Raw genomic sequence first — 14,604 nt, forward strand, 5'->3', positions numbered from 1 at the left:
AGCAGTTTAAGGCATTATAGGTCAAAGCCAGCAGCCTGAATTGGCCCAGAAACTGATTGACAGCCAGTGCAATTGGGTCAGGATTAGTGTTATATGCTCAAACCATCTTGCCCTGGTGATCAACCTAGATGCCAAATTCTGCACCAGTTTCTGGATTGTCTTCGGAAGCAGCCCCATTTACCACACATTGCAGTAATCTAACCTAGGGGTTACCAGAGCATAGACGGCAGAAGTTAGGCTATTCCTGTCCAGATGAAAGCAATGCAGACAGAGCCCAATGCAGGAGAACAAATGTGCATGTGTTACACAACAAATGACCTGTACAGAAGGGTCCTCAGCACCATTTGTTTCACTGCTGCTTTGCAAGAGAAGAGTGGGGTGAAATTACAAAGTCCACAGCATAGAACTCACCTTCTGCTTTGCTGTTCCTGCTGTTACACTTGAATTCTCTGTGGAGAAGGAAGACAAAAACAAAGAAGAAGAAGAAGTTTAGCCTAGAGAACAATCAGAGCCACCCTTTGCAGTCCTTCCTGTCGGTGGCTCACTCATGTCAATCAACAAGGGGCCCGAATCTACAGCTGGGCATTTAGTTGTACAAATATCCTCTGAGTTTTCTGGTGCCCCAGTTCTGCACAGACAAGCAGTGTGGGGGTGGAAAGGTGACTTAATGAAAGAAGGCATGGCTGGCTAACACCTTGAACAGGAGCACTCCACCATATTATTTTGCTGGTCCCACCTGTGGTTCTGATTATTATCCCACCTCAGAAGGGTTCTCTCTCATTAGCACTGTGCCTTTTCACCTCAAACCAATACCTTCTTTTGAGAGGGTTGCTCTTAACAGTGTTTCTGGGCTATGACTGATAACGAATTGCTGGAACAGCTTTATACTTCACCAGTCGCCCTTGCGGGCCCCAAAATAGGTATGATGGAGGATTTCTTTTTTGCAGAGGGAACCCCCAAGCACTTTAAAGCAGGTACAATGCCCTTTTTAGAGTGGAGCAGATGTGCTCAGAGAACAAGTGTTGCTTTTGCTGTCTAATATCCCTCAAATGCTGCTATTACCCCTAAAGTAACAAACAAACAAACAAACAAACAAACAACACTAGCACAGCACAGATATCTGCATTTCGTTCTAATGCAGAGCTAATAGAAGCTATTTCTGTAGCTAATTAAGTGGGAGGGGGAGCTATTTAGATTGAGAATATGGCACCAAGGAAAGGGTTAAGCATTCAATTCACCCCTGGCTGCTTTATGGGCAAATATAACAACTCTCCCACATCATGCCTGTTTTGGCCCTGATTCTCAAAGGGAATAAAACAAGTCATTGTGAGGTTCCACTACAGTGGAGATTCTGAGGAAAATTCACCTCTCCCAAACATGGCTGCTTCATCTTATGAAGATTTTAACTATGACCGCTTACTCAGAAGCACCATTGAGCTCAGTGGTGGTTACTGCCTGGTAGGTGTGTTTAGGGCGGCACTCTTTAATGTGGATCAGGTAGCTCTTACTACCCAGCTTTCACTCACATTCAGACAGACAGACATTCAACAGGTGCAGTCATGAGGGAATTGAATTGTTTTTATTTCTGTCTGTCATTTAAAAGCTCAGAGCCTCTGTTCAGAGTGGAGGTGGGTAACTCTGACAGAAATAAAAAAAATAAAAAAGTGGGTATTTCAGATGCATGCCAATGGGAGAAATGGAAACTATAAGCATGGATTGTTATGATGGTGGAGGAAGGCAGATATTCTGGATGTCTTAACAGAAAGTCAAGTATCTGGTATATGTAGCACAAGTCATTTTTGGCTACAGGCTCTTGCAGCCACGTCTCCACTAGGTGTCCCTGATGAGCTAGAGATCCCCTTCCAAGCCGCCATGTCTGTCAAATGGTTAAAACCCCCTCCCAAAGTTATTCCCACTTTCCGTTTAAACTTTCTGACCTGGCTGTGCTACTTCTCTGGCCTGACAGAAAGCCCTCTTTGTGCAGTTCCCCTTTTTGTGCGACAGCAGCAGAGCACTTTCCTTGCCCAGAGCCGGCTGAGGGAACGCACACCTGGCACCAGAAGGGTCCCCCCTTTTTTTACATATAGTATCAGTTACACAGTCTGTGCCTCCCCACACTCTGGAAGAAAGGGTGACAGAAGGAAGGAAAGAAGGAAGGAAGGTCACAGAGAAAGAGAGTGACGCTGAGGAAAAGAATGGAAGTTCTTTGTGTGCAACTTTCCCCTTGGCAGGGAGAAGGGAGGCCCAAACTGAACATTCATCATTCCAGCCTAGCCCCAAAGGGCCGGCCTCCACTTCAAACGAGTCTCCTCCCTCAGACTGTGGCAACCCTAGTCTGTCTGGGGAAGCCTTGCTTCAGACTGGCCGCACGGATGATAACCGGCCTACGCTGAGGCCAAGGGAGCTATGAGTACACATGAAGCAGAACATGTGTATTGTCTCTGTCTTTGCAGGCTTTGCTGTTGGAGGCGAGCAGCAAATGGCGTCTTCGTCCTCTGCTCCAACCCCACCAGCCCAAAAACACAGCACCCAAAGACCGTCATACTTTTGTGGCACCTGAGATAGAAAACCCCACAAGTGCCCCACACGGCACTAAAAAACAAAACAGACAAAACACCCCAGTAATAATTTGCTGTCCTGTCATGACACCACAAAGCCAGCTGCCGGGGTGGACTGTTTCACTCTCCCCAGTAGAGGCTGGTCCATTTGGGCAAGTTCAGCCTGCCTTCAGCCAGCGCCCAGCTTACACACAGCCATTCTGGGAGTGGCACCGACTGCTTGCATCCTCCTCCTGAGTCTCAGTGTTGCCTTTGCAGAGAATGGTGGCAACAGCAGGATTAGTTGGTGTCACCTACTGTTGTTGCAGTTATTTGTTATATTTATCAGTAGTTTAAAAAAAAAAAAAACACCCCAAAAACCAAGCCCTGAAAACAAATAGAAAATGTAGAGGAAGAAGAACCCCAAATGGTCACTGTAATACAAATAAAGGAGCAGGTCCAACTCAACCTCCGCTCTTAGAATATATGCAGGAAATTATGGGTAAAACCTCAGCTCCTAGGACTTGCCGATCACATGGTCGGCGGTTCGAATCCCCGCGGCGAGGTGCGCTCCCGTTGCTCGGTCCCAGCGCCTGCCAACCTAGCAGTTCGAAAGCACCCCCGGGTGCAAGTAGATAAATAGGGACCGCTTACTAGCGGGAAGGTAAACGGCGTTTCCGTGTGCGGCTCTGCCTCGCCAGGGTAGCTTCGTCACGCTGGCCACGTGACCCGGAAGTGTCTGCGGACAGCGCTGGCTCCCGGCCTATAGAGTGAGATGAGCGCACAACCCTAGAGTCTGTCAAGACTGGCCCGTACGGGCAGGGGTACCTTTACCTTTACCTTAAGGTCCAAAGGCCTAGCTGAAGAAACATGTTTTTGCCTGGCACCTTAACACAGGTAGTGATGGAACCAGCCATGGCTTCCCAGGGAGAGCATTCATCAACCAAAGAGCCACCACGGAGAAGCCCTGCTTTGTGCCACTATCCTCTGCACCTCCCTTGGGAGGAGGCAGACAGAGAAGGATCTCAGATGAAGAGTCTAGGTTGCTTCATTGGGTAGAGGTGGTCCTAGAGATGATCCAACTACTGGCCGCCTGAGCATCAGCTTCCACAATCTCTGCCTAGGGTTGCCATACATCTGGGAAATCCTGGACACATCCTCTTTTGGGGGGGTCAATATTCCCATCCAGGGGGATTTTTACATTTTAAAGGAAATGTCTGGCTTTTGGGGGGAGTTTTTCGGCTCGGGTGTGGCAGCTCAGGTTTGGGCTGCACTGCACGCAGTGGCCACTGCCAACCCGAGCAAGGGAAAGAGGGGTGCAGGCATGGCGGCAGCCCACATGCCCACGCACCTCTTTCCCCAGCTTGGGCTGGCAGTGGCTCGGACTGTCCTCTTTTCTGTGCTTCAATATATGGCAGCCCTATCTCTGCCTAATGGTAGGGACAGGTCCTGGTTCTCTCGAAGGCCTAGTCCTCACAGGGTTGAGCAACCATATTGTCTTCCCATGGGCATCTGGTTGGCAACTGTGAGAAAAGAAGGCAGGACTGGATTGGCATTTGGTCTGATCCAGCAAGGCTCTTCTTATGCCTGAATTGCATCACTTTAGACTGTCGGTAGAGGCTCATATGACGGAATGTTCCTTCATTCAAAAGCATTCCCTGCTGACGGAAGCCTAGCATGTTAGTGGGAAGAGATTCTAAGATTCTCTTAAGAGCTACTTTTCTGTGTACAGAGGGTTGTTGTGGAGGAGCATTTGGTCATTATAGTCTCAGGGATTGCCTCTCTCCATATGAACCTACCTGTACCCTGAGATCATCTTCTGAGGCCCTTCTTCATGTGCCTCTTCCATGAGAGGTCCAGAGGGTGGCAACTTAAGAATGGGCCTTTTCTGCAGTGGCTCCCCGTTTGTGGAATGCTCTCTCCAGGGAAGTTCATCTGGCACCTTCATTATACACATTTAGGCACAAGGCAAAAGTCCTTTGATTGAGTGACATCTGATACCCTTTCAAATGTGTTGTGGGAGGGGAGATTATTGGTTTGGTTTTCTTCTTCTTAATATTATAAATATTGTGTTTTTTATATTGTAATTTTATATTGTGAACTGCCCTGAGTTTTATGCATAAAGGGTAGTATGCAAATCTAATGAATAAAGAATTGGAGTTAAAAATTGTACAGTCCAAACTCCTTAAGGAAATCTGAGCTGGCTCTAACTAAGCTGTGTGGTGTGTTTCAGACCCTAAACACTGAGACTGGCTCCCTAAATACTGCCAGGCAAATAGAGTTTTTTGCGTTGCTTGGCAGGTAAACTGTTTTAATGGGATGAACTCAGTTTTTATCTGCAGAGCCTGTCTCCATTTTATATTGTTTTTATTGTTTTATTATGATATTGTGATTTTTAATTGTTGTAAGTCACCCTGACTCATGCATATGCATTAGAAGGGTGGAATATAATTTTCAAATAAGTAGATGGATAGATAGATATAAAAGAAAGAATATCATATGATAATCAGAGATCAGCCAAGCTGCCTGGTTCAAACACACTGTATACCCCCATGCAATTATGCGTGGGAATATGAGTCAGGGGCTGTAGATCAGTGCTGAAGATCTGCCTTGCATGCAAAATGTTCCAGATTCAATCCACAATGGTCTGGTAAGTATAGGAACGTAGTAATCTGCCTTACACTAGGTCAGTTTATTTGTCCATCTAGCCAAGTATTGTCTGCTTTGACTGGCAGCAGCTCTCCAGGGTCTCAGAAACAGAGAGGTCTTTCATATTACCTGTGCCTGAGCCTTTCAAATGGGGGAATCAGGGATCTTCTGCATGCAAAGTAGTACTTTACTACTAAGCTAGATAGAGTCCTTGATTACTAAGATGTCTGAGTGCCCTGGAGTGGGGGGTGGGGAATAACAGCACAATTAAGTTCAACAAAACAGTAAACTTTAAAATAATAAAAACACATATTAAAAGTTTACTGTTGTGTAAGTGATGTGTTTATGCAGCAATATTCTTTTTTAAAAAAACAACAACAACACAATAGCATCTTGAGCTCTTATTGGTAGGACAGGCTATGAATAAAAAGTAGAGGACATAAAATATAAAAGTAAGTTTTGCTCAAGGTAAGAAATACATTCCCAAAATGGCAGAAAGAGCCATTGGGACTTTCCTTTCTCACCAGCCTCTTTAACTGAGGGTCTAGGAGAGCTGGGGCTGATGGGAGTTGTAGTCCAAAACATCCAGAGGGCATCAGGTTGGCAAAGACTCCTGCAAATCTTTCACCTTACTCAGCCACTAGTGGATACAAACACACATAACAAAGGAAGAACTGGATAGCTTGCCAGGGGGCCTTACTTTCTGTTTCCAGGGCCATAAACCTACTTTGCTTTCCCATTTATAGGGCAACTGATACCACCAAGGTAAAAGCAACTTTGAAGGTAACTTTGTTGTTGTTGCTAGATTTATATTAGTTGCAATGGGCGTAAATCAGAAGCCCAAGCTTCTGATGGCGCTCAGAGGTTAACAATGGAAGTGGTGGGATTACTTCCAGTGATAATCAAAGTCTGGCTCTGTTTTTACACACTGCCACAAACCACTCTACACATGGGGTGCTGGCAGGATGCCAATGGCAGGATGCAGACAGAGTACCACATGTGCCAGCTGGATCTTTTCACAGCACTGCCACGGAAGTGGCTGGAAGTCAGCAGAGGTCAGCACTTTCCTGTGGCCGCTATGGGCTGAGATGGTTGAGACTTCTCCTCTCTTAAGTCATACAGTCAAAACGTACAAAGGAAGCACGTCCCCCCCCCCGCCCTTTCCATTGTTATGTTTGCATTTTTAAAAAACTGGTTCATGAATGTTTGTTTTTGCATCCATTCTCCATACTTCATGAAACATCATTAAAGTTTGCAATACCGATGGAGGAACTGGAGTGAGAGAGATATGCTGGCCATTATAGGTGCTAGACAATTGGTACTTTCTTCCGCTGCCTTCTCCCCAGTCTATATTCACCATGCTGGAAATTTGCAGAGCTAGTTTAGCAGAGGTCATTCCCAAAACAGGAAGACAAGTCTTTGTAATGAGCCTGTGGGGAGGGTCTTTGTTAAACTATCTGTGGTGTTAGACCTGCCTTCATTCTGAAATAAACTACTTATGAGATGTTCCACAAGATGTGCTGAAAAAGCTCCTGGTGCACTGTGCTCTCTTTGAACAACAGGGTGCTTGAATCTGTGACTGTGCACAAATACATACCTTCTCTGACCTTTACAGTTTGATCTGCAGGGGTACATGCCACCAGTTCAAACACTGATTAGTCATTTGTTTTGCCTCTTTCCCCATGTTTCAGACAGGCTATCTGCCTTTTAATGGCAAGTGTCGTAAGTTCACGTCAATGAAACTCCATTCAAGGCTTTTAAAATATTGTTGTTGTTTTTAAGTAACAGAACTGGGGGTGGGGGGTGGGAAGGTAGATTCATATTGCCACAAACACTGGACCATCAGCGCTGTGCACAACCCACTTCTGTTGCAAAGCAGAAGAAGCAATTTCGCCTAAGTTTGACCTGGGAGAAAATCTGTTTTGTTTAAAACAGACTGTACTGAATGCGCTTCCAGAGCGTCCTACTGCTCAAGCAATGTTTCGTCATTATGCACCCTGTGTTTTAAAGCCAACTAGCCTGGTGTGTGCCCTTGTACGATGATTTAACCTTGTTTCCCAAAACCTGGGCAGTTTCCTTTAAAACCTCAATGAGTGATATGAGAAACTTTTTGCCTTTCAGTTTTTAACAAGGTATGTTTCCAGTCCAGAGACTCCCAACTGGTGGGTCAAGATTCCACCAGATTGGAAGTTGTGCATGGTTCCCCAGGAAGCACATTTAATGAGTTCAGGTATTTATACTTTACACTGTATATCTCACAGCTAACAGAATATATTCTAACTCCTTTTGTGTGGTTCTGTCAGTTCTATTATTTGTTAAAAACGGAATAGAACAAAGAATCCACCAGTCCAGTGTGTTGCAAGGACTTTCTGTAAAAGCGCTGACAGTGGCAGGCATTGGGACACTTGCCCCATAAGTGTTGCAGGGACAACTTGTGATTCACCACATGGAGCAAATGCACACAGATAGAGCTGTTTCTGACAGCTGTGACCTAGCAAGGTCTTTGCACTGGTTAAACTATGGAATTAGCTCCCTCAAGAAGTAGTGATGGCCACCAACCTGCATGGCTTTAAAAGAGTAGACATAAATTCATGGAGGATAAGACTGTCAGTGGCTACTAGCCAAAATGGCTACTTTCTGCCTCAGCTGTTGGGAGGCAGTATATCTCTGAATACCATTTGCTGGGGCTCACAAGTGGGGCAGTGCTGTTGAACTCTGGTCCGGCTTGTAGGCTTCCCACAGACACCTAGTTGGCCACTGTGAGAAGAAGATACGGAGCTAGTTGGGCCATATGCATGTTCTTCAGGACTCAGGAAATAGAGAGTGTGAAATATCAACCCTTGTCATTAGTAGGTAGCACAAAGCCTCTGGCCTGGCCTACTATAAATAATGGCCGCGTGCCTCTCCTGGTAAATTCTCTTACCCAGCTCCTGACCAAAGGGGTCCTGGACTGGAAATGTTATTCTCCAGATCTAGATTCAGAGAAATTCACTAATGCAGCCTAGTCTTGACACTTCCACTGATTCTGTGGCTGAATATTGCAATGTACAACTGGGAAACACAGGAACATGTTGAAGGAATTTCTTGCTAAAGAGCTAAGCTGGAGGTGGGAAGCAGCCCCCACCAAGGTTACATGCAATTTCTCTGGGTGGACTGCGCCACCTCCACTGACCCAATGATCCCCATCTCCACTCTGCAAAGTCTGCCATGTGGACCATTGGGGGGATAGGCACAGTTGCCATTCTGAATGAGTGCATCCAAGCCCTGATGGGAAAATGCCATGTGGTTATGCCCTCAGGCTCCAGTCTGGTGGGTAGCAGCTCCAGGCTTGCAGGCTGCACTAAAAGGAGGCTGAGGTGGTTCCAGGCCTGGTGCTAGAGAAAGAGGCTGAGCCACAGCAAGCACAGAAGGGAAGAACATTTCCCCTGAGAACAAGCCAGCCCAGCTCAACAGAATGCCTCCTCTCCCCCTGTCCCACTCTGTGCTGCAAAAATGCAGTTGCATACTGTTTAATGCTTTTAATTTACAGCTGCCTTCTGCATTACAAAGTGTTGGTTTTTCATGCCGTTCTGAGAGCGGGAGATGCAGCATGCAACTATCTTAAAGAAATAAAACAATCAGATGCATTCTATATACCAGGAGTAGGGAACATATGGATCTGTAGATATTGTTGGACATCTCTCATCAGCCCAGCCAGCTTGGTCAATGGTCAGGGATGTTTGAAGCTGCAGCTCAGCAACATCTGGAGGGCAGCAAGTTCCACACCCCTGTTATATACTAATAGCAAATGCATTAGCCAAGTGCTTATCCTTTTGTAGCCAAAACAGCACCACCCATGCACAGGAGAGAAGTGACAACAACAAAGAATACAGAAAAAACACAATTTAGAAGAAGAAAAATTCTGCTTGGTGTTGTGGGGAGGCACTCCCAACAAAAGTTCAATGAGGACGGAGTGCGCTCTATGGGCATGGAATGCTGATGGGCTGGGGGGGCGGGGTAGAGAAATAGTAGGGAGGGAGAATAGAGTATCCTGGGAAAGGACATGGCTGGCAGGCTTTTTGAACAGGAACATTCCACACTGCAAAAATTTGCTGCAGTTTCCACTTGAAATAAATACTGCAATAAATAGAATGGAAGGGAGGTATAGCTCTACTCAACCATCATATGTTGATGTAGCAAGTGGTACAATTCTTTTAGCCAAAACATAAGGGTGCATGGGTAAATGATAAGTGGCATGCTATCCTGACTTTCCCCCCTAAAAGAAAAAGCTTAATCCATACAATGGGGCTCAACCAAGGCACAGTTAAACATATTTTCAAATCCTACAGATTTCAATATGGGAATTAAAGTCTGTGCTGCTGAAATCCCAGGAATTGTTTTAAAATAATGCTTAACTTTGGCTGGATTATTTATTATCATTAATTACATTTCTACACTGCCCTTCATCTGAGGATCACAGGGCAATTTACCACCTCATGCAAGGTGATGGGTACTCTGAGCTATTTATTTGTATTTGGAAAGATGCTAATATGGGAAAGGGTTAACCTGCATGTGGGAGGGGGAAGGCATTAATGGCTTTCACCCCCAATGCACACCATTCCTTACGAAACAAGAAGGGCAGAGAACGGAATGACAGATCCACAGGTATGCACTATGCTGCATCATCACTCAGAGAGGCTCACATTGTATTTTTGGAGATGGAGAAGCATGGGTCAAGATGTGCCTCTTCAACTGGGCGGCTGGGAGGGAGGCAGTCCAGCCTCCTTCCATTCTCTCCTCCCGTGCCTGCACTCTCAACCCCCCACCCATAAACATCTTTCCCATGTTGTTTCACATACTGTATGTCCAGCCTCTTCTTGTTCCTCTTCCCTTCAGTCTTGGCACTGAAACCTTTTCCACTGCAGGCCCCAGCCAGCCGGCTAGCGAGGCACAGCCTTCCCTCCTTCCCCCTCGCTCAGCTCCAGGAGGGCTCCACAGCTCAGAGCGCCTCTACAGGAAGTGACCTCAGTTCTTTGGCAGGCTTTGCCATGTTGCACCTACAGGAGCCATCTGCACCGTTCAGCAGGCTCCTCTCTCCTCCTCCTCCTCCCCCCCCCACTTTGTGAAGGACCATCACCCTTCCGCCTTAGATCTGCTCAGATCTTTTCAAAAGGGCTGTTTTTGCTTCATTTTCTAGATTCTCAGATTTTTCCGTCCCCTGCCTCCAAACTTCCTGACACTGTCCAGTACGGGTAAGAAGGAAGGACTCCCATGTCTGCCGCAGACCTGGCTTTCCTCCTGATTTTCCGTACACTCCCACCCCGTTCTTGTGAGAACACTCCTTCTTTCGCTCCCCTCCCCACCTCTGCTTCGCTGTTTCCAGGCAACTCTTGGCCAGATGTGGAGTGAGAAGGGTCAGGGAGGCAGTAGCTGTGCACAGCAGGGATCCACAGAGCCCTTGAGGGCAGCAGGGAGGGAGGGTGTTGGAGGAACCAAGGTCTCTCTCTTCTAGAACACTTCCTCAGCCCCCTCCCCTTTCTATCAAAAGGGCTGAAGATAACAGGAGGAAAGGGAGGGCTCTTTAGGGAGCCAAGAACAGGGATGTGTGTATTCAATTATTACACTGTGCAAAGAATAAACCCAGTACTACTGAGCATTCAGAATTCTCAGACTCTGCTCACTTTCTAAAGAAAAACCCAAGTTTCTAGTCCCTAAGGCAGCCAGGAGAGGTCTATACAGAGATTCAAGAATCCCGGTTTTTCTTGCAGTTTTAAATACAGTGGTGCCTCGCAAGATGAAATTAATTCGTTCCGCGAGTTTTGTCGTCTTGTGATTTTTTTCGTCTTGCGAAGCAAGGTGTCGGGAAAGTTTTGGAAAAGCTTCAAAAACCACCAAAGTCTTTAAAAACCTCAAAAAAGGCTACCACACCGCGTTCTATGAGTTGCTCCTCGAAGTCAAGTCGCAACTGTACTAACGGTGTTAAGAAAAAGGAAACAAACTTGCAAGACATTTCCGTCTTGCGAAGCAAGCCCATAGGGAAAATCGTCTTGCGAAGCAGCTCAAAAAACAAAAAACCCTTTCATCTAGACAGTTTTTTGTCTTGCGAGGCATTCGTCTTGCGAGGTACCACTGTAGTTTGTTTGCAGCCTTGTGTTTTGATGCTCAGGATCAGTATTGGGAAATCTCCTAGATGTCTGGTTGCACTGGGCTTCAAAATATATCTCCTCCCTCCAATCAGACAAAGTTTTCCCTTTTCCTGACATGTTACCTTCACAACCATCCTGCGAGGTAGGTTATGCTGAGAAAGCAAGCTTTGTGGCTGCATGGGGATTAGACTCTCCCCTGTCTAAATCTAATCCTCTTTCCACTTGTACACCACACAGGGTCTCAAATGCATAGGGCTACTTAGGAATTGGTAATAAAAGCATTTCTGCTGTATGAAAAGTAGGCATCTATATATACAGCAACACAGGAATGAAAACGTATTTCCTGCCATGGCACAAAGGAGAGCCAGGGGATTCTAAGCACACACACATGTGCAAACACACACACACTTATTTATCTGCAGGACTTTCATATCAGGGGTCCCTTCACCTGGTCTGGTTAAGGGTCAACCAATGTGAGCAAACTGGCATGGTGAATTACGTTTGGCATGCAGTGAGGCCCAGCTCCCTCCCAACAGCATACACAAGCCTGCAACCAAGACGATATTTGCTTATGAAGTGGCAAACATGGGGCCGAGTCATGACATGTCTAGGAAGTGAAAGCATCACGAAGTCACAGCTCTACCCTGGGCTACAAATTTACAGAAGAAAGGGTGGCAAAATACTTGTAGATGAATGCATGGCACTACTTGGGGCAGCATGCCAGGCAACACCTTTTTTCTTAATGGTTCCATACCACGTTAAAAAACCCCAAACTTTCCCTACAAATAAAAGACTAGCATGGCAGTCAAGACCTCTCTGATCTGCTAGTTTTCTGCTTTCAGGGAACTCTGTATAGATCTCTGTGTTTTAAGCACTGGATAAGCCTATTCAAAATTGGCACCCCTCTCTGGTCTGCAAGTGGTAGAGACCAATCAACTATCTGATGCTGCTGAAAACATAGACTAAGCTTAAGTTTGAGCCCAATCCAGTGAATCCACATCCCCCACCTATTTAGCTTTGCTTGCCTGTTCAAATTGATATGGAATTTTTAGAGCAGTCGTAGGACTCCTCAGGAATCAGGGGTTCGATGCAGCCCTCCAACTTTCCCTAACTGGCTCTTGGAACACTCCCTAGGCCACACTCCTTCTCCAGACCACACCCTCTACTGCCCCTGCTTCACATGATTTTGCCTGGCCGGAACATGTCCTTGAACTCTGATCAGGATTCTCATGAACAAAGGTGAAATTCACATTCGTTGCTCCACCACTTTTTGCCTGTGGCCCCACCCACCATGGCATATGGCCCACAGGTGGTGGTCCAGAAGGGAATGTGGCCCCTGGGCTGCAAAATATTTCCCCGTTCATTTTGGAAACAGGCACACACAAAAGCATGTTTGATTACCGGCAGGGGGCAAGCAGCGCCGGAGAGGGCCCACTCTCTGCCTTGTTCCCACCCGCTTACCTGGGCCGCCCATATTTGCAGTGGAGGTTCACCCTGAAGTTTCTCTCGCTGCCGTCCGCCTCGCTGTTGTTGGGCTGCCGCAGCCCCGGGCCCTGGCTGCGCGGGAACCATTCAGCTGGAGGGTTGGCTCCGTTTTCCAGTCCAATGGGCTGGCAGGCGATGGAGCTCCCATCTGTTAAATGGAAGCACACAGACCCGGGCGTGTGAAGCAGCGACAGAGCAGGCAGAAGGTACAAGGAGGAGGAAGGGACAGATCTTTTTTTATATATTAATAATAATAACCAGGAAATTTAATTTCAACAGGAGTGGTGGGCAGCAAGACTACAAAAGCCCAACAGTGCTTTGGTTATGGATGTGCAGGTGACAGGGCAGATGAGCAAGTGTTTGTGGCGGCAGGCAGGGCATAAGGAAGAAGGGTGGTGGTATCTCTCCCTCCCCCCCCCCACTGTCCAATCTTGCAGGCTTTTAGTAAGTTGATGCTGCCTCCTTGTAAAGATAGTGGACGGGGGGGTGGTGAGGCAGGGGAGTTATGTATATGGCATCACTAAGTGCAGGAAGACATTTTGCTGAATTGTACTTTGTACTGCTAATATACAGGTCATCTTGGGGTTATTTATTGTCTGTGTCATGCAGGGTATAGAGAATACCATGCCAATTCATGCCCACCCATATTCGCAGCCTTGTCTCCCTGCTGCCACCCTCCCGCCGGAACCACAACATCTCTGTTTCGAAACAAGTTTGTGCCAAGGATACAGCCAGATAAGGGGGGGACCTTGCGTCTCTCTGTCCAAGGTTTGAGACGGCTCCTGCTCAAGGTCACCAAAAAAAGGAAAGGGTGTGGGGAGGCTTGGCTTTGGTCTATAACAGATGTGCACAAAGGGGCCTGGCTCCTGGAGAATGCAACCCCACCTCGACCCAGAGGGATTATGCTGTGGGTCAGATGTCTCTGCAGCCCTGATAAACAGACAGACAAAATGTCCGTGCATCCTTCTGCATGCCAGGCCTGGCTGTCACTCATCAGATCCGCCTCATCTCCAGCCCAGGCTCTCTTGGCCTTTCCTTCCTTGTCTGGCTCCCCTCCCCTCCCCTCCCTTCCCTCTCTCTCCTTTTTGTCCATCTCATCATAGCCCTGCAGGGGGATCGGCCAAACTCTATTAGCTACAGTCATCCTGCTGTCTCAAGCTGTGTCTGTGAGTGTGTGTGTGTGTGCAATGGGGGGGCATGCATCTCTGTGCAAGTTATCCCTGTTTGAGTCACTAAATGTTGGTGATATGCAGCTTTGCACCTTTGCTTACATGCCTGGATGTGTGCTATTTTGCAGGCATGCATCCGTGTGTCTATTTATTGAACAGGACATAAAATTCCAACTCGACGGGCTTCATGACTACTTGGCAAGGTAGATCAGGAGTGATCAAGAGTGGCCAATCGGCAGCCTGGGGGCCAGATCTAGTGCCCAAATCTGTTTTATCATGCCTCTGATAACCCTAACCAATATTTAAATCAAGGTGTGGTATGAATTTTGGTCAAGAGTTTGACATGGGGAGGAAATGAAAAATTGTTCTCAGACATTGCAGTACATACAGATATTCTACACCTGCCGTGTAGCATCTCTTTGGCTTTCATACACACAGTCTCAGCTGCACCCAAATCCATATGCTCTCTATAGCCTTGTTGTTTACTGTTACTGACTTTAAACACCTCCCAAATAAATGAGCTGGGGTTATGAAGACCTTTTCAGACCCAGGGGCCACCTGTAACCTGATGATACATCACAGGGTTCAATTTATTTCCTTTTTTTAAAAAAAGTCGCGTGGTCCCCATATTTGCTTCTG

General features: G+C 46.8%; 1 protein-coding gene across 3 annotated transcripts in view; it reads right to left on the reverse strand.

Annotated features, from left to right (window-relative positions):
• AHDC1 (AT-hook DNA binding motif containing 1) overlaps window positions 1-14,604 on the reverse strand; it is a 201,423-nt gene that overhangs the window by 16,806 nt on the left and 170,013 nt on the right. For 2 of the 3 annotated variants that reach the window (XM_053398631.1, XM_053398630.1), the window contains exons 2-3: window positions 12,773-12,944; window positions 412-449 (exon numbers count right to left, since the gene is read on the reverse strand). In XM_053398631.1, coding sequence (XP_053254606.1) covers window positions 412-449; window positions 12,773-12,944 — 210 coding nt within the window. Of the gene's footprint in view, window positions 1-411; window positions 450-10,024; window positions 10,139-12,772; window positions 12,945-14,604 lie in introns of those variants that run through there. The other variant, XM_053398632.1, reaches the window with a different exon arrangement.

Source organism: Podarcis raffonei, chromosome 8, assembly GCF_027172205.1.
Source record: "Podarcis raffonei isolate rPodRaf1 chromosome 8, rPodRaf1.pri, whole genome shotgun sequence".
Taxonomy (NCBI): Eukaryota; Metazoa; Chordata; class Lepidosauria; order Squamata; family Lacertidae; genus Podarcis; species Podarcis raffonei.